This window comes from Lepisma saccharinum, chromosome 15 (genome assembly GCF_977018435.1).
Source record: "Lepisma saccharinum chromosome 15, izLepSacc3.1, whole genome shotgun sequence".
NCBI lineage: Eukaryota > Metazoa > Arthropoda > Insecta > Zygentoma > Lepismatidae > Lepisma > Lepisma saccharinum.
In genome coordinates this window covers 78,777,353-78,798,439 of record NC_139243.1, presented here as the reverse complement: position 1 = coordinate 78,798,439, position 21,087 = coordinate 78,777,353, and the positions used below count along the sequence as shown (strand labels likewise).

Genomic DNA, 21,087 nt, shown 5'->3' with positions numbered 1-21,087 from the left:
AATTATGTTATGTCAGTCGCCATCTTCATTCAATTTTGATCTTGTTACTCTTTAACTCACGAGATTGAAACACAGAAACGCTATATTCTGAGGCTGAAACCTGTGGCGAACAAGGTTAAAGTTCGCTCAGCGATCAAGTGAGCAGCGCTCGCCGAGCAACGCTTATTTGGCAGTCAAGAAGCTGAGCGATCACGTTGCTCGCTGAGCGCTCAGATACTTGACGCGCCCCTGTTGTTCACAATAACTGCGTTTGTCGTATCCTTTACATTTACATGCAAGCAGGGTGTATACAGTGTGTCTTCAACCCTTCTAAGGATCCAAAAGAACCTGTCTTAGAGTGAGGGGAAACGCGACACTGGCCCGAGGTCCCATGCCACCTTTTAACAACCCTGGTTCTCACGTTAATCAAATTCTTGTAACCTAAAGATATATAGAAAGTTACTGAAATACAAACAGACAAACCCCAATCACTCAATGTCTTAGATCGGAATGGGATCTTAAAAACTAGAATTACCCTTCCTGTAGGAGATGGTGTCGAATAGCTGGGGGATCTCGTTGGGACTCCCGATGGGGAGGGACACGGGGTGGGAAGACCTCAGGGAGTCCAGGCCGAACGTGGAGACCAGAAGGCTGAGCGCAGAGAAGTCCTTGTCTTTCCACTTTGGCTCCACCTGGAAGAGAGACAGAATTATTATACGAGGGTTCATCAAGAAGTACTGAAGCGTTAGACTACGTAGTATCCAACTTCTATCTGCAATAATCCTCTTTAAAAGTGGCGTCTCTCGACCTACGTAGTGATTTGATTTGAGTGGATTTGGGGGGGGGGGATGGCAGGTTATGCCCCTTTTTTTCTTTTTAAAGTATTCAGTGTCATATTTCCAAGGATGGGGTCGAAAGGGATTGTAAACACCTACAACCCTGCTCATTGGATAGACTAATGTTCGACCGAGAAAACATTGAATGTATGAGAAGAAAAGCATAGAATATTACAGAAAAATTACTTGTTAACGTCTGATATAGCCCATTACAAGTATAAAAATAGTATTTTTTTCTAAAACGACAGCAACAATAATAATTTACTCAAGCAGGTTTGAAATCAGTGCACTATATTATACGAACAGAAAAAAATGTTTGAAAGAACCAAAAAATAATTTCTTGTAAACAAATATTTGTTTCACCAGAACCAAAGTATTTTATTAACCGTTCACATTTGTTTAGAGTTACCAAAAAAATTGTTCAAAATTATCAAATTTATTAAAGATTACTATTTTTGGTTTACGGTTATACAAAAAGCTTGGTAAAATTTTCAAAGCCGGGAAACGTCTGTAACTCGTTTATTTTGTAATTGTTGACATTCGTACTTACCTATTCTGCATTGCGAAAGATTGTTTAACAAGGGATTTAGCTTTTTTTAAGGAAAATAATTTCCATTTTCGAGATATCGAGTATTAATCTTCCTTGTTTTTCCCCTTCCGTAGGTACTTTTCGGTGAAAATGAGTGCTAATGGAACCTAACCTAACAGGCCTAACCTAACCTCGAAGGCATACCTCGTCCTCGTGATGGTTCGTGGGGCTATCGTCAATGGTTTTTGGGGCTACCCGTGGATGGTTTTTGGGGCTAACGTCAATGGTTTGTGGGGCTACCTGTGGACGTTAGCCCCAAAAACCATCCACGTGTAGCCCCAAAAACCATTCACGTGTAGCCCCACGAACCATCACGAGGACGAGGTATGCCTGCTAGGTTAGGTTCCATTAACACTCACATACAAACATGAATTAACGGTGAAATAACTTGACCGATGAGAGAGAACACTTGTACGACCTATCACAAGTCTACAGAAACTCAATTACGTAAGTACTTTCTCCTGTAAATTTGAAGAAATCCGTTTCCCGGCTTTGAAAATTTTACCAAAAGCTTAACTAGATGTTATCATGAAAGATAAAATATTTGTAGGGTCTATTTTTCTGTTGCATTCTACTTCTCTAGGTTAAGGACGACAAGGATGAATGATTAATTGATGTAAGAGTTGAAACAACAAATCACTGTAACTTCTGTGCCTTCCAGGATTTGAACATATAGCCCCTTGCTTCCTGGTGCGCTATCTTAATCACTCCATGACGGAGATTGGTTGTAAAGATACTCACGTGATCCACGCCGAGAGTAGCGACGTAAGTGGCGAACCCCTCATTCAGCCAGATGTCCGTCCACCATTTTGGGCTCACCAAATTCCCAAACCACTGGTGGGCGAGTTCGTGGGCGATGGTCTTCGCTACGCTCTTCTTGTTGCTCACGGACGACACATTGGGGTCGTACAGGAGGGCGCTCTCCCTGCGAAAAGAGATAGAAAGTCACTGAGAAGGGGCGGTGGAATAACCGCGAAACTGACTAATCGCGAAAGAGAACAACCGCGAAACGTAACACAGGATTAAACGAGAAAGGAATAAGAGCGAAACGGAACAAGCGCGAAAAGTTTAAGCGCGAACGGAATAAACGCGAAGGAACAAGCGCGAAAATTTTAAGCGCGAACGGAATAAACGCGAAGGAACAAGTGCGAAAAGTTTAAGAGCGAACGTAATAAACGCGAAGGAACAAACGCGAAAAGTTTAAGCGCGAACTGAATAAACGCGAAGGAACAACCGCGAAAAGTTTAAGAGCGAACGCAATAAACGCGAAGGAACAAACGCGAAAAGTTTAAGCGCGAACGGAATAAACGCGAAGGAAGAAGCGCGAAATGTTTAAGCGCGAACGAAATAAACGCGAAGGAACAAGCGCGAACGCAATAAACGCGAAGGACTAAACGCGAAAAGTTTAAGCGCGAACGGAATAAACGCGAAGGAACAAACGCGAAAAGTTTAAGCGGGAACGGAATAAACGCAAAGGATTAAACGCGAAAAGTTTAAGCGCGAAAGGAATAATCGTGAAGGAACAAGCGCGAAAAATTTAAGCGCGAACCAAATAAACGCGAAGGAACAAACGCGAAAGTTTAAGCGCGAACGAAATAAACGCGAAGGAACAAGCGCGAAAAGTTTAAGCGCGAACGGATTAAACGCGAAGGAACAAGCGTGAACGGAATAAACGCGAAAGAACAAACGCAAAAAGTTTAAGCGTGAACGGAATAAACGCGAAGGAACAAGCGCGAAGGAACAAGCGCGAAAAGTTTAAGCGCGAACGGAATAAACGCGAAGGAACAAGCGCGAACGTAATAAACGCGAAGGAACAAGCGTGAACGGAATAAACGCGAAGGAACAAACGCGAAAAGTTTAAGCGCGAACGGAATAAACGCGAAGGAAGAAGCGCGAATGTTTAAACGCGAACGGAATAAACGCGAAGGAACAAGCGCGAACGCAATAAACACGAATAACTAAACGCGAAAAGTTTAAACGCGAACGGAATAAACGCGATGGAACAAACGCGAAAGGTTTAAGCGCGAACGTAATAAACGCGAAGGGAAAAACGCGAAAAGTTTAAGCGCGAACGGAATAAACGCGAAGGAAGAAGCGCGAAACGTTTAAGCGCGAACGTAATTAATGCGAAGGAACACGCGCGAACGGAATAAACGAGAAGGAACAAGCGCGAAAAGTTTTGAGCGCGAGCGGAATAAACGCGATGGAACAAGCGCGAACGTAATAAACGCGAGGGAACAAGCGCGAACGGAATATACGCGAAGGAACAAGCGCGAACGTAATAAACGTGAAGGAACAAACGCGAAAAGTTTAAGCGCGAACGGAATAAACGCGAAGGAAGAAGCGCGAAAAGTTTAAGTGCGAATGGAATAAACGCGAAGGAACACGCGCGAACGGAATAAACGAGAAGGAACAAGCGCGAACGTAATAAACGCGAAGGAACAAGCGCGAAAAGTTTTAGCGCGAGCGGAATAAACGCGATGGAACAAGCGCGAAAAGTTTAATCACGAACGAAATAAACGCGAAGGAAGAAGCGCGAAAAGTTTAAGTGCGAATGGAATAAATGCGTGAGGAACAACCGCGAAACGGATTAAGCGCGAAACCAAAATTGAAAACTGGAATATGCCGGAAAGAAATAACCACGAAACGGATTAAGCGCGAGAGGAATAAGAGCGAAACGGACTAATCGCAAAGGAATAAGCTCGAAAGGAACAACCGCTAATCGGATTAACCGCGAAAATTTCACTTTCGCGCTTAATCCCTTTCGCGGTATTTCTGGCGACCCACTGAAAATAGTAGACGGGGATGCAAAACTTGGAAATTTATAGTTTTGTTGCTAACGTTGTAAAAAATATTAAACTGATTTGCCACCAAAGTGGCGTAACACCGTAATTGGTGTAACAAAACAGGTAATTGAGTGTTAAAGGCTTCAATACATGGTGTGGCTGGACAACAAATGGTGTAACAAGACACCAGAGATGGTGTTAAACAACACCAATACCGAATTAACAACAAAAGGATTGTCCTGAAGGGATGAATGATTCGAATTACTTTATTTCGCGTTTCTGCCACTTCTGGCTAATTGGGAACATGAGGATGAATGGTAATAAGACGAGGAGGGGGAGGGAACCCTCAAAATAATACCTCCTCCACCCGCCAACTTTGGGAGGTATGCGCTCGTGCCCTGGTACCTGAGAAGTAACAGTTTTACTTTGATTTATCCTTTATTTTCTTTTCCTTTGTTTACAGTAATTCACTGTGGCATTGCTTGGCATGAATGCCCAAGTGTGAAGAACGAAATTTGTTCGGTTTTTCTCAACCAAGTTGGTTTTACAGCATTCTACAAGGAGATTTGTAATAGTTATGATAAGATGTGATGCATGAAGGGACAGTCACTAACATATGTGAACAGCACATAAATACGAGACCCATACAGGATTATACTGACCGTGGGTTCAGACGGCAGCGCCTCGTTAGTCTGCAAATTACAGTCAAGGGTGTACTACGTGGAAGTGGTTGACGTTTGGGAGTGTTTGGAAAGGGTCACCCCTTACACCCCAAAAGTCCTGACACAACTACTATTCGTTGCATAATTTGACCAATTATAAATCGATTTCATACTAAAGGCTATTCTTTTGAAGTGGCCAATAAAACATTAAACATTCCTAGGAGGCAGGGGCGTATCCAGAAACAAACTTTGGAAGGGTTGTCCAGCCAGGGGTGGTTATCCTCCAAGGTCAGTGACGTGTCCCCTTCTATAATAATACGATTATAGTTATCTCGTATTATTATTATTGTGTTTTGTTATTCTTCGAATCATAATTTCAGAATTGAATGTATGTTGACACTCTTCATTTGAAATTCCACTTAGTCTCTGAGGCAGTTCTGTGACGTCTCTTGACTAAGAAAGAGCAGAGGCTAAATTGTGATGAGGACTCTAAATATTTTGACAACTGGTCAGTAAAACTGAAAAACATTTCTCAGATAAATAGTACAATTAAGAAAGTCTCCTTTTTAAACTGAGGCTAGAATATCAGTGATGATTCACTCGGACAGCTCCGTTCAACTGACAAGGTTTAAGGAATTTAACAAAAACACGAAGTGAATCGTGTTTCTCTAGAAATCGAGTTTCACACATTGACAATAGTTGTTTTTTTAATGTCTGGTACATAATGCAATATATTTGTTTTTAGTATTTCACCTCTGCATCTATCATTTTTTAAAAAAAACACACATCGACTTCACTTGCTGTACCAAAAAACAGTTTCTCACTGAACAAAAATGAAACCTTTAGTGGATGTTATTTTCATAATCCATAAAAAAAATAAAGGAATTTGGGGGGTCCGGACACCCTGGACCCACCCCCTAGATATGCCCTTGCTAGGAGGGTACTTTTATTAGAAAATTCTTCAGAATTTCCATTCATTTCATAAAGTTTCAGACACAAACGACTCTGGATTTAACAAATGCAAGCAAATGACATTTTAACCAGTAACGATGCCAGCCTTTCTTGTGTGGAGAGGGCAGTGTATCTCTGTAAAAGGAATATGTATCAAGACCTCACCTTGTGAAACTAATGCCACTCTACCTGGGTATAGTTCAACTCTTGTTGCAAATTGATGGAATCTGCAACTAAATGGAACTTTTAAATGATGTGGCCAATGACCAAGTGACAAATTACCTTGAGTTGGCAATATTGCGATTCAAAGAAAAGTATTTTTGATCATATGGGAACTTAGGATTAAAACTAAATTTTCCTACACCCTGTATCGGGAATCTGTGAAGCAAGACAGCGGATATTGGTAGAGAAGGGGAGAAAGTGAGTGCTGCAAATAACTGGTAGCTGCAGCCTTTTTACCCTGCATGCCTTCACTTCCCCTCTCACACTTTCATTGTTCGAGCCCTCTCGAGTCACTACATGCGCAGAGACTTGTTTTCGTTCGCTTCCTCCATAGATTCCCGGGACAAGAGTTTACGATTCAAGAAAAAGTCTCTTTGGTAAGTTATGGCTAATACTAAATCTTTGGTATAGTTGAATGTATTTAGGAAGAACCATTACCTGTAGGTGATGAGGCCCCAGTTCTCCATGGCCCCCGCGTTGAAGTCTGGAATGGCGATCATGTCCTGCTTGGGCAGCGGGTAGCTCACGTTGAAGTACTCCTCGAAGTACTCCAGGATCTTGGGTCCGATGACGCTGGCGTACTTGGCCTGCTCGATGGCGTCCCTGCGGGCCCACACCCTGAACAGGGTCCTGTGGGACTTGTCCGACTCCAGGGACACGAAGTCGCTCACGATGAAGGCCACCAGGTACGTGGACATCGGGACAGACTCCTGGAAGTGGTCCCAGTACCAGCCGGGAATCCCTTCCCTGCAAAAGAACTTCACTGTAGGCCTAAACCTAGCATCTGGTTGATACATGCACTTGCATATACAGGGTTTCCAAAAAGTCACGCAACCGAGACTTTGAATATACGTAACTTTTGTACAAAAAGCGATGGAAACATGAAACTTACACTAGGTTTTAACTTTGTCCATGTGGATAGTTTTTAAACATTACACAAGAAAATATCGCCGTACGTGAACATTCGGTATGGAAAAGTTACTTAGGTGTAAAAAAGTTTTTATATGAAGTAAAAACACACAAGGATAAGAGGCAGCTGTGCAGTCGCTTGCAAAACATTTCGATGTCTGTGGGGGTATTTATGGAACTGATAAAGGAACTATAATATTGTACACACTTTGTACATTCCAGACGATTTATTGGGTTAATTATGAGATATTCATAAAAAAGTGAAACACACTCGAACACACAATACAAGGTGTACTGGCAACATTGTTCGTGCCAGGGCAGTACCGGATGTGACCGACATCTGGCTATGGTATTCAGTCAATACTCACATAAAATTGTATCGTACAAAAGACAGGTGGGTTAGGTTCTTGCACGATAATTTCAAATATTTTCTTTCATCTGTATTCTGATACTGTTAAAATAAAGAAATTACGAGGTTTCAGCCTTCAACGTTGAATTCCCCACCTTAATGCTCGACTGGTTGTTGCACTTACTTAAATAGTTTCAATGTTTATTTCTCTTCTATCTATATACACTATGTTGCCATTCGTCACCGGACACCCCTAAAAAAGTGCTCGGGATCGTCTCTACACGTCATAAAACCTATAAAAGGCATTGCCGGTTGAGAATACACTCATACCAGCTACAGCAGTCAATATGGACAGACGACACTAACTGAGTGAGGCAGAATGAGGGATGATCATTGGAGCCCACAGGTTTGGGCATTCGACCCGTGAGATTTCCAACAAATTTCAGATACCCCGGTCGACAGTGGGTGATTTTATCGTGAAGTGGAAGCGAGAGGGGGTCATGACATGCCGACCCAGACCCAGTAAACCGAAAATATTAACAGATCGTGACCGTCGATGCTTGAAACGTGTGGTGAAGTCAAACCGGAAGGCGTCGTTACAGATGGTGGCACAGGAGTTTCGATCGGCTTACAGTAGTGCTGCAAGTGATCGTACTGTCCGCCGGGAGATCGTAGCACTTGGTTTTGATGGTCGCGCAGCAGTTCACAAGTCGCATATCACAGCCCTCAATGTGACCCGTCGGTTACAGTGGTGCAAGGAACGCCGCCATTGGACTCTTGAACAATGGAAATCCGTCTTATGGAGTGATGAATAGTGCTACCAGATGTGGCGCTCCGATGGACGTGTGTGGGTGTGGCGTATGCCTGGTGAACGCTGTTTACAGGACTGTATCGTACCCACAGTGAAATTCGGCGGAGGTGGCATCATGGTGTGGTCCTGCTTTTTGTGGTATGGTCTTGGTCCTCTAGTTTTAGTTCGGGGAAACATGAATGCCGATGCGTACCAAAAGGTTCTGGACAATTCTGCGCTACCGACATTGTGGGAACAATTTCGGTATTGGTCCTTATCTGTTTCAGCACGACAATGCTCCATGTCATACGGCAGGCATTATCAACACGTGGTTCGAGGACATGGGTGTGCAAAAACTTGATTGGCCAGCCCAAAGACCAGATATCAACCCCATTGAACACCTTTGGGACGAGTTGGAGCGCCGCTTGAAAGCCAGGCCATGCCGTCCAAAAAACACCAGTGAGCTGTTCGCCACTTTGTAGGAGGAATGGAGCAAGATTCCCGTCGACAAGTATCACAAATTGGTGGAAAGTCTTCCTCGAAGGGTTGCGGACGTCATTGCAGCGAAAGGTGACCCTACAGGATACTGATGTGGTGCTGCGACCGGATTAACGTACTGGTATGGGGTGTCCGGTGACGAATGGCAACATAGTGTATGTTTAAATCTATCACGAGCCGGAATAAATTGCTGTGTAATGAAAAATGCCAGCAGCCTCCGGGCGACGAGAGGTCGCCGAGGGAGTCTGGATCGAGAGAGCGAAGCGTCGTGACTCAGCCAAGGAACCACTAAAGAGACAAGGTACAGTGGTGACACTTTGGGTTTATCATTATCAGTGTTGAGTTATCTTATTGGCTCGTGCGTGGTCATCTTCCCACTCGCTTGTATAGTCTATATTAAATATTCGTAAGGGCTCATATACATATCCTCTCGCAGCCAAGCAGTTTAAGCCGGCGAACGGCCTAAACGTAACACTTACCCAACTTTTCTGCAATATTTCCACTTCCAGAGAAGTTTCTAGTTTGCCGGAATTTCTCTAATACAATTATTTTTTTGGTCAGTTTTAATGTTTAATTTCTCTTTAATACCCTTTCTTATTTGGTCCAAATTTCAGTATTTGAGTTAAAATTTCAACACTCTCCCTGCCAATGCTTAGTCACCCACTTTTTCTTAGTGCACACAGACACACACAGTGGTATATTTTTTAATTCGATCTCCAAGTGGGCACGAAGAAAGTTGGAATTATCCAAAATTCAAATTAACAAAAATATCACGCCATTAAAGATGCCTGGAAGGGGAATCAAGTAAGTTCAAATTACCTAATACTTCGAAATATCGAAGTTCAAATTTAAGAGAGTCCACTGTATTATTATTATTTCAAATATTTCCCATTTTAATATATATTTGAGGGGTTCGATGCCTGTGATAGAGGCTTTATCGTTTATGTGCACTGGCGCCCGTCCTTAAAAATTGCATATGCTGCTTGGGGACGCAACGTATGAACAACAAGCAGTATACTCACATGGGTTCCGTCTTCACCAGCGGCATGTTGCTAAGGGACACATATCCTTCACTTCTTCCCATGGTGATCTCGAATTTGGCCTTCATGGCTGGCTCGTCGAAGCAGGGGAACGCTCGTCGGGCGTCCGTTGGTTCGAAGTCCGTCAGCGCCAGCCATCTGCAAAGGAGTTTAAGCATATTTATAGGAGCTAAGCATATAGAGAGCAACTTGTTTCCAAAGTACATGAACCAGTTAGTGTAATTACTATTACTGACAGTTAGGAATATTTTTTTCATTGTGTTATACAAATTATAGGAAAGCCGTTATGAATTAATTCAGCATTATGTATCACTGATAATAACTCCTAAAGTATATGGTCAAGTGATGTTACTTCAAAGTGACAACTCACATTTGTCATGATAAAGAGATCTTGTTATGTTCATAGAGAATGTAAAAAAATATCCAAGTGTTGTTAACGAAATTTTGTACATATGATCTATGACCAACAAACTGAAAACATGTATGTAATGAAAATTAACGGTAAATTTAATTTATTCAAGAGTTCGTGTTAAAATTAACTGACATGATTACATTTTAAGACACTCCTAGACCAGCATTAATTCAATCGTGAGTTCATGATCGAAGGTTAATTTGAGGAACTACCACAAGTAGTACCACGTTCTTTTCCGTCCTCAGTAGATGATTTCTCAGTCCTTAAAAATCGAACATTAAAGCAAATGTGTAACTCCAGTGCATACATATGAACTATTTGTGTCCAAGAAGTAAAGAAATATGCTATGTTCGCAAATGTGACGGGACTTGTGAAATTTCGAGGCTTAAGATAGTTACAGGATATTCCAACATGATTTTCTAGGTGTATGAAGTTACTAATGATACTATGTTATCAAAGAAACTAACTTTTTCACTGCAATGTATTGAGAAGCCGACCAAGTTTTACTGTTCCTCTCATTCATAACGTATATTTGGTGTTGCTTTACATAGTTCCAGATGAACCCATTGGGTTCTTCGTCCTTACGTTTAGAAACCAAAGCCGACAAAGATATTCCACACAGGTAAGACTGCGGCAGGAGCTTCAGGTTGATCCTCATGTGCTGAAAAACGATGACGCACCTTCTCACATGGGAACTTGCTACGTGTCATTGCTCGTGGACATTGGAGGCGGAGGAAGTTCACTGATCTTTCCATAGCACCCCTCAACCACTGATCATCATGAAGATGAGCTGAGGCAACATGACAGACTTATTCAGACAAGTACCACTTGTAGGTTGTTCGGATTGATACCAGAGAAATGGAAGTGAATGCCATCAGCCATGTACCAGAACATGTGGAGAGTCTTCCTCGAACGGTTGTTGATGCAGTAAGAAAGGATACAGAATATCTTTATTGAAAATATAGCTACAGGAACGCGGGACAATAGTTGATGTCAGAAAACTTTTACTGCCACGGAATGTGTTGTCTGAGTGGTTAAGGTACCAGCCGCCACTTCTGCTTATCCTAAAGATGCTCACTTTAGTGAAGTTGAACTTTGGGCCGGTTAGATAAGTCTTTGGACACACTGTCTTCAAATCATGAATTCGGACGGCTTACTCTGAGTAAAGGTATGTTATGGTTCTCGACAAGTAAAGTGTCTTTGTAAACTATTTTCACTCTATGAGAAGTACGTCGAGGCTGGATAGATAGTTTTTATGTACGGACGCAGAACATAACGAGACGATTTCGACACACGAAAATCAGCTGCAGTCTACGATGTTGGTGTCTGGAAACAATTTTTGGAAACTGTGCACTTTCTATAGAGCGAAATCCCAGATTTAGAAGGAATATCAAAAGAACTAGTCGAAGATGTAGTGCACGCCTCAATTCTCACAGGTACAGCTGAGTTGTAACGATTCTATTGAAAGTAAATTGATGAATAGAACTTAGAAGTGTCCGTGACTGAAGTTGTATGGTTTCAGGAGGATGGAATTGAGTGCAGGAGAAACCGAGGCTCTCCTACGAATCTGAAGAAGAAATCCGCCGGTCTTTCCTGAAGCAACTGCCATGAGACCACTCTTAAGTCATAACGGCCGAAAGAAGTATTCTGCATCATACTCACCGTTTCTCCCCTGTCTCATTGTCGACGTAGCTGCTCCTGTAGTACCCAGCTAGTAGATCCGTGAGATTTCCTTTGTAGGGGATGTGGATGACGTACACCTCTCCCTCTCGCAGCTTCTCCTTGAGACTGATGACGTAGAACTCGTTCTCCTTGTCGTAGCTGTGACCCTTGATGTCCAGGGGCGTGTCCTGGTGGAGGAGCTCCACCGAGGCTTCATCCACGTCCAGCTCCTTCAGGTGGATCTTCAAGGTGTCCGTCGCCTCCACGCAGCGCACAGTGATCCTGGCGTCTCCCTCGAAGGTGAAGTTCTGGAGGTGGGTGACCACCCTCAGCCGGTAGCTCTCCGGGACCACGTCGCCAGGGAGTCTGTACGCAGGAACCTCTCCTCCGCACGCCAACGACATGGTGGCCACCGCCAGGAACCATCCAAGTGCTCGAGAGAGCGACATCTTGTCTCCTTAGGGGTTGGCTAGGTTTCTTACATGCGAGTCAACCTGTAATGAAGAAAATAATCATACAGTGTAGTAGGATAAGTTCGTTCAAACCAGTTGTCTCCAACCCGCGGCCAACTAAAGCCACATTAATGAAAACAATGCGATCCAATAACTGAAACACTTTGGTGTGGCTACTACAGCGTGTTCGGTTTATATGTACAATAAAAGAAAATTTTATAACGTAAGAAGTATTGGTGCTAATGAGAAACGGTTGGAACCATTGGAAAGAGCAATGTTGGAAACTTTAAATCCACTCATGCGCATGTGCAACGTGGAGATAAGTCGCGCGCCAATGCGCATGCGCAGAAAAGTCACGTTACGCTGTGAAGAGTGAGTCACAATGTGGACGGCTCAGCAAAACAGTTTTCTGTGTGTTGTCGCTTGTGGAATGTAAATCTGTGGTGCGCGTGCAGCGCCTTTTTCGTCGTGAGTACAACCTTCCAACGAGCACAGCTGCTCCAAGTTACCTGTCAATTATGAAATGGGACAAACAACTTACAGAGACTGGAAGTCTGCTGTCAAAAACAGGTAAGCATGCCAAGCGTAAAGTGTCAGAGAAGAACGTTGAACGCATTCAAGAGGTGTTCCAAAGAAGTCCGCGCAAATCCATCAGACAAGCTAGTGTACAACTAAACATCCCACCAACAACTGTGCATACCGTGCTTCACAAAAGATTGCACCTACGGGCATACAAGATGCAACTCCATCAGAAGATTTTGCCGAATGACAGAAAAATGCGACAAAAGTTTGCTATTGACATGTTAGAAAAGATTGACACAGACAATGCATTTCTCGAATCTGTTTGTTTTTCACATGAGGCAACATTCCACATATCTGGTAAGGTGAATAGGCACAACTGTCGCATCTGGGGGTCAGAAAATCCCTGGGTCGTCATTTAGTACGGGAGGGATTCGCCTAAATGGAATGTTTGGTGTGGAGTTCTCCATAACAAAATCATTGGTCCTTTCTTTTTCTCTGAGCCCACGATAATGGCAACACTTACCTTGATATGTTACAATTGTATGCTGTGCCTCAACTCCCTCACAGAACAATTTTCCAGCAAGATGGTGCTCCCCGTCACTACGCCAGAGAAGTTCGCAATTTTTTGAATGAGCAGTTTCCTGATCGGAAAAGGATCAACTTTTCTTCCGTGGCCTCCCAGATCCCCAGACCTTACTCCACTTGACTTTTTTTGTGGGGATTTGTTAAGGACCAAGTGTACTGTACACCGGTGCGTGATCTTGCAGAATTATGTAACAGAATTTGTGCTGCAGTGAACAATGTAACACATACAATGCTTCAAAACACACGTAGGGAGGTTGAATACCGACTGGATATTTGTCGTGCCACCAATGGAAGCCATGTTGAGGTTTATGGGACATAACTTTAAAATAAAAACAAAACACTTTCTTCGATCTGGATAATGAGTTTCATAAATAAATATCTATAAATAAAGAATTTATGGCCATTTCTTTAATTATACATGTAAGCCGAACACCCTGTATATGCTGCAGCGCTCTCTGAGTTATCGTGGTGGCTGCCACCCATCCCAGTAAGTGAATTCCCATTTCTCTTCGGTGCCACTTATGTCTGCGAACAGCTCTTCTCCAAATCTGAAATCGAAGTTGAGAAATCGACATACCAACATACATTGAAAACTGTCTGCGAGTAGCATCATCCAACTTCAAGGCGGAATTGACATGCTAGTGAATTAAAAGAGCAACAACCAGTCCTCTCATTGATGGGAAAAATGACAATTCTTGTGTACGTGCTTGTGTTAACGTCATTTTTATAAGCGAAATAAGAGCTTAATTGTTGTGATGAAGTGCCTAACCTAAATTCAGAACTTGTCAGCGTTCTTTTCAATGCTGGTGCGTTCAACAACAGAAACCATGTAATTATTTGTAAAGCTGCCACTGCCTCTGTGAACGTGCCTACAACATCCGTCCCTTATAGAGTGTGAAAATGGTCCGCTATATGAAAAACGTTAAAAATATTAAACTATTGCTTAAAAATAATTAGCGTAAAAAGGTAAAGGTAAAGTGTTCCCCTGTGCATAGCACCACGCCATGAAGGCGTATAGGGGGTGCGGGGGTAACGCCCCACACTTTCTTGATCCGGTCGTAAGTGGGGATGATGTGATCAGCATCACGCCCCTGACCGCCTTTACCCCCCAGGGTTTCCCCCAGGTACCCATGTTATTCGACGCTGGGTAGGCGCCGGGGCCGCTTCCACCGTTTGAAAAGTTCCCGGATTTGAACCGGCCGGGGATCGAACCCGGGACCTTGAGCATGGTAGTCTGACGCGTTACCGACTGAGCCACCGCGGCCACTGAAAAAAAAAAAGCGTAATGATAGTATTTAAGCAATTCCAAAGGTAACAGATTCTCACTTTAGAATATAATGCCCTGGACATTATATTGCAGTTGTACGTTATTTTCTTGGAATGTTGAATTTGTTCATTTTTATATTTTGTCAACTGTTTAGAGTATCACAGACAACTAGTATTAGAAGGACAAGTAGCCTAACCTGTATACGATAACTTGGCAACAAAATTTACAAGGTGATAGTTTCATCAACAGTCTCATAAAATAGATAGCAACAGGAATAATGGAATTGTGAATAAATCTGGAATTACAACGATGCCAGTCTTTAAGTTTGTAAATTGCTCTAAGTGAATACACGAAGAATAAGCCTTCTATTATGGTTAAACTGTGTGTTTTTTACGACTGGTGATTGTCAGAGTTTTTTTGCTCACTACGAGAGGAGCGTAGGGTACATTCCTAAACAGACTTAAAGGTACACAACAGAAAGCCGATTTATTTATATTTTATTTCTTTCTATACGGCTCATGACACACCTGAAAATGTATTACACTAAACTTTACAAGTTATAATCTTTCTTCTTGCACAGCAAAATTTCTTAACATGTAGTCTGCCAGCATTATACCTGTGATTATACGATAACATACGTGAAGCTAACAGACTGACATAATTTGCAACCTTTGAATCTGGATTTTCTGAATCAAAGTTACTGGAATAGTTCTTGAAATGATTTTTCAGACAAATGTCAATTGGTGTTTAGAAACGAATGTATTGTATATTCGTAGTCCAAATGTGTTCGTTCTCCTTTAAAACAATTTAAAGCGCATTGCTCTCCACTGATATAATTTTGACCATCAAGGTGACATTTTTTGTAATTGCTCATTTATCGACAGTTTCAGGGGTAAATAAAGAGTTTTCTTTAGGTTCAGATACGTTAAGCTGTACTGAGAAGTCTTAGAGAGTTTATTGTTGGATAGAAACTATTTATTTAAATAAATTTCCGCTACAGCAGAAGCCATTTTAAACCTGGAAGAAACAATACTAAAACAGCACAATGTCTAGTATTAAGCAAAACAAAGCAAAACTGAAACAGTACCAAGATTAAACAGTTCAACTCCACAAAAACATTACTTGTGTACAATATTTTGAATGTTTAGTGATAAAAGAGCTGAAGATATCTACGTGTTTGGTTTGAGATGATGCTAAACTGATTCGTTAGCGTATGGAATAAGAAAGACTGTAAATTGCAGTGTGGGGACTTTCCTTGCTCCTTGCTTCAAGTCAGGGCACTCTTAAGGGAAAGTTTGTGGAATACGATGCTTCATCTTAACTTTCCGTCAATGATCTGGTACAGTACTTTCATATCCCCAATATATCTTCGAGTGTACGTTTTCAAGCAGGTCTCTCTTGGACGGGTGTCAGCGTCGGTACTTTTATCTCAGTATTTTACCTGTATGCTTCCTTTGTGCAGATACCGCTCGCTTCTCTCCGTTTGTGATTTGCTACAACTTGTTTCAATGGGAATTTATCAGCTTGATTCTCGTTTGCGTTCCACTTATAGCCGCCACCCCTATTTTCCCATCAGAGGCTTAACCAGTTGGCGCTGGCGAACTTGTGCCGATGGTCATGGTCACAATTGCCGCAGCCGGGCTCTAGCTGTAGAGAAATTCCATTGAATGAACAGTCCATTGATAACTACTCAACACTGGTGGGGAGATTCATTTTGCATGCAGACGATTCTTCACTTCTTCTCGTTTCACAGTCACGAGTCAAAATACATTCAAGACTCCCACAGGAAATGGGTTTTCACCCGTTCCTGTATCGAGTGTAGAATCGCATGGGAAGAAAGGAGAATCTCTCTCTTCCTTGACATATTTATGTTTTGCAACGTGCATCTGATATCTCGCGGGAAGAAAAGACTTGCACTGCGCAATGTATTACGTTATGCTCACACGGTGATGGTTCATGTGCCTGTAAGCGACTTGTTTGTGGCCTCTCACGTGAGTCCATGTCTCAATCCCTTCACACATGAACATCAGATCCTACTAGCCTACAGGCGATATCCCGTCGTGCCTTCCGATCTTCACGAACTGCTGAGTAAGACGACGAAAAGGTGCTCACGCGTTGTTACCATACAGTATAGTTCGTGCCTTAGCCACAATGTATTAAGTATCCTTCCGCCTGTTTTTGCCGTACTATTGTTCCGCAAGAAAACAAAATCCCACGAATTCCTTCTCCGATTTCATGTAGGTCTGACCTCCCCGATGGCGCAGTGGTAGCGTTGTCGCCTTGTAATCAAGGGGTCCCGGGTTCGATACCCGGTGGAGGCACAAGTGGTTCGGATCCCACTTTAAACTGTAGGTACAGTCCCGATTAGCCTTACTGTGCATAAAGTGGACTTAAAAAAACAACAATCAATCAATCATGTAGGTCTGATAGTTTTTTCTTTCTTTCAACAGATTAGGTGCCTAACCAGGCATTAAAATTACACAGAGACACACACAGGCACAAACACACACACACACTCTAACACCCATACTACCAGCCCCACATCAAAACGTATAGACAAAAATGAAACTTTATCCGAACTCCGTGGCGGGGTGGTTAGAACAGCACGTTACGTAGTCAGGGGTCCCTGGTTCGAATCCCACCCTTGGCATGAGTGTTCTTTGGGAATGTCCCTTAATTAATTCCATCGTATCATCACTCATCCTAATCTTTGCAATTAGTCAAAAGTGGCAGAAAAGTAAAGTAAAATAAACCAAATCAATCAATAAATTAAACATGCAGACCTAGTTGATGGGGTAGTGGTAACGTCGTCGCCTTATAATCGAAAGGTCCCGAGTTCGATACCCAATGTAGACACATTGCACAGCAGTTTGGATCCCACTTTAAACTGTAGGTCTAGTCCCGAGTAGCCTATATGTGCATAAATTGGACATAAACCAAATAAACAAACAAGCGCTTTTGCAATATGGAGGAAATAATGAATAGATTTTTTTCAATTGTGAGAATTGATTGACTGATTGTGCTTATTTTACTTCGCATTTCTGCCATTTTTGGCTAATCACAAAGATGAAGATGAATGATGAAATTGATGAAGGTACACTCACAAAGAACACCCATTCCCAGGCTGGGATTCGAACCCGAGACCCGTGGCCTCGTAGCGCCGTATGATAACCACTCTTTTTTATTTTTTTAAACCACTTTTTTTTTATTTCCATTTTAAATCAAACAATTACAGTAAATCTTTACAATTCTTACAGATATGTTATTCAAGTATTACATTTAAAAAGTTGGCATAATGTAATTTTCTATAATCTAAGGACATTTGTTCATATTCTTGTATTAGAGTTAGTCCAAAATCCAAGTCATTATAATTTTTTCCCACAGGAAATAAAAACATTAGGTATTGTGCTATTAACCACTGAACTGATTTTTGCTTTGTACTTGGGAACAAATGAAACTCTGGTAAGATAATGTCTTTTGCTGATACTTGGTTTGGTGAAGTGCGACAAATTCTGCTGAGCATTGTTCTTAATTTTGACCAAGCTGTGGCTGCTTTCTTACATTCAGTTATCTTATGGGTAATCGAATCTGGTACTTGGCAATTATAACAATTTGGAGAATTACTGAAACCGTACTTATGACATCTATCTGCCGTTACAATTACTTGTTGAATCACTTTGTACCATATAGATGGTGCCTTGTTCATTAGATGTTTCGCCGTTACATTGTTCCATATTTGTTTCCAATTATATTTGGGATTTTCTCTTTCGATTCGAACTGTTATTATATTTGCGTTAAGTTGCTCTCTGTAAATCTGTTTGACAGACGGGCTGTTATAAGTATGTTGCACAGTTCTATCAAATGTATGAATAGCGATCTCGGTATAAACCATTAATTCTCTGGGAATATTTTTTTATATATATATCCATTGGTGCTGTAAATGCTCCGCCACGTGGACCGTCTCAATTCTGAGAATGGAATGTCAAACAGCTGAAACAAATCTTCGAATGTGAATTAGCGGACTGATCCATCAGTATAGTCACTCCCTCCAATTTACTTCCAAAATGAAAATGCAGGTTAAAATCCGAACCCAAACTAGTCTATTGCCCTACCTGCACGTTACTAACCTTGGTCTTGATATTCTCTTAGCAGCGTGGCGTTTGAATGTGTGAAGAGAGAAGTAATGTCATGGAAATCTGCTTGCTTCAAAAGGAAAGACAAGTGGATGACTATGAAGCTCTATGTATATTAAAAATACCATTACGATTTCTCACCCCTTCTCACTACATTTAACAGAACCTTGGTAGGCTAGACACGTGTAGCGTTGCTTGCACAGGATACACGAAATTGCAGAATAATGACAAGTAGAAGAAGAGGAAGAAGAAAAGGCAATTTCCCGAACAATGTGCTATTATAGTTATGGGAAAAACTGCTTAGCGGTAATCCCAAGTAAAATGTAAATAAAAAATAAATAACAATGTGCTATTAGGCGAGAGCAATTGTCGGCGGGAAAGATTATATTATGCAACTCGGCGAAAATGAAAGTGATTTGGATTAAGCATTGTATTCGTTCCCGTGGTCTTCAGGTGGCACTGACCTCACAGTCGATCTGTCATTTTTATGTGAACTATACGAGGTGTGTTCAATATATGTTTCGTGAGCCTCGTAAGATGATGGATAGACGAAGGAACAATACTTGGAAGGAGAAAAAGCAGTTTTTCTGTTTGCTGTTTTGCGAAGGATCTTTTTAAAAATGACTGGTTATATATTGTGTTCTTTCTTAAAGGGTTATCAGTAGGACAAAACTGATTTTGGAAAGGCAACGTCCTCTGGCTCATCTCGTATGCCTTTCGTGCTGTATAAATTATCTAACGTTCTCTGCAGATTTCGCATCGCAATCGCAAATGCTAACCGGAATCACTACACTCCGGATTTTTATGTAATATCAAAGTACAAAATATGTAACTATAATTCATAAAATATGTACGTAAATATGTATTATCAAAAGGATATGTAGCTAAATATGTAGTATCAGAGAATATGTAATATTAATAATAATCGAGTATACAAGCAATTTCAAGAATTCTGCTAGATATTTATTTTATTTGAGCATATTCAACATCATTTTTAGGACATAAGTTGTTCAAATTAAAATTTGTATCAAATTTATAAACTCAAAAAGCACAGAAACGTGCATATATTTAAGAAACCAATTTTGTCATCTATTAATTACTTTTCACATCGCAAATTATTGTAGAATATGTAAATATGTAACAGAGATCTTTGTAACTTTCGAAACAAATTGTAAGAAAAAAGCGTCTACAGAAGGAAAAATCGAATGAAAATACATAGCTACTATTGTACTTTTTGTACAAGGGAACATATTGTCTAACTCGCTACGTACAGAAAGTAGCTTTCTTATCCTCCGATGCAACGTTTCTAGGCGCTTTGCCTGAACCTAAAAGCGAAACGAAAATATGCAAACAGAAGGGGGGAGGGGACAAACTCCAGCATCTTTCGATAAATAACAGTTCCAGTATTTTTTTTTGTCTTCAACCTGTCTTTCGACTTGGCAGTCAATGTTAGGTGACCGTAAGCACTAAGCATCTCATTCATTAGAAAATATGACATCACTTGGGCTACACATTTTCTTCATCATGTTTCATAGATCGAAAATATGGCAAAAAGGATGAAGATAGAAAAAAATACAGAAATATGTTGTTTTATGTAAAATAAATTATCAAATATGTAAAATATGTAATATCCTGGGAAATATGTAAAAATGTGTAACATAAAACTTATGCAAAATCATGTCAGGTATATACAGTAGTGGCATTAATTCTGGACACTTTTAGTAAAATGTTATTTTTTAAAACATCTCGAATGTAGAAACTATATTCTGTATAGAAATATTAAACAAGTTTAAATGACATCGTTCAGTAACTTCAATAATTGCATCTGAGTGCAGCATTGTAGTCTGATTATAATTGTTATTGTTATTTTCAACCAACAGAACGAATGTGTGCGATTGTTGTATAGTAGGTCAACTTCTCAACTGCAGGAAACAATGAAGCTCACACTTAACCCACAGTACAATACAGAAAATACCAATAATCAGAGAACAATGCTGCAGTAAGATGAAATTCTTGAAGCTACTGAACAATGTACAACAATGATGCTCCCAGTTGACCTACTATATACAACAATCGCACACAAGCGTTCTGTTGGTTGAAAATAACAATAACAATTATAATCAGACTACAATGCTGCACTCAGATGCAATTATTGAAGTTACTGAACGATGTCATTTAAACTTGTTTAATATTTCTATACAGAATATAGTTTTTACATTCGAGATTTTTAAAAAAATAACATTTTACTAAAAATGTCCAGAATTAATGCCACTACTGTATTTCGTTAACATTTTCGTGTTCAAGGTATGTATCTAGAAAGGAATAGAATATGTAATTACATACAAATTCGAGCTCTAGAATTACAGACAAGAGAAGTCTGTGTCGGAATGTTACAAGAAATGGCCGTGTAAAGTGTTCAGGGCGTCTGCCAGCCTGGAAAAAC

General features: G+C 41.0%; 1 protein-coding gene across 1 annotated transcript in view; it reads right to left on the bottom strand.

Annotated features, from left to right (window-relative positions):
- Positions 1–21,087, bottom strand: part of LOC145999353 (uncharacterized) — a 266,207-nt gene that overhangs the window by 231,465 nt on the left and 13,655 nt on the right. Inside the window, exons 2-6 of the mRNA XM_083136293.1 lie at positions 11,686–12,179; positions 9,594–9,749; positions 6,464–6,772; positions 2,146–2,329; positions 515–671 (exon numbers count right to left, since the gene is read on the bottom strand). Of these exons, the coding sequence (XP_082992419.1) occupies positions 515–671; positions 2,146–2,329; positions 6,464–6,772; positions 9,594–9,749; positions 11,686–12,134 (1,255 nt within the window). The 5' untranslated portion in view covers positions 12,135–12,179. The remainder of the gene's footprint in view (positions 1–514; positions 672–2,145; positions 2,330–6,463; positions 6,773–9,593; positions 9,750–11,685; positions 12,180–21,087) is intronic.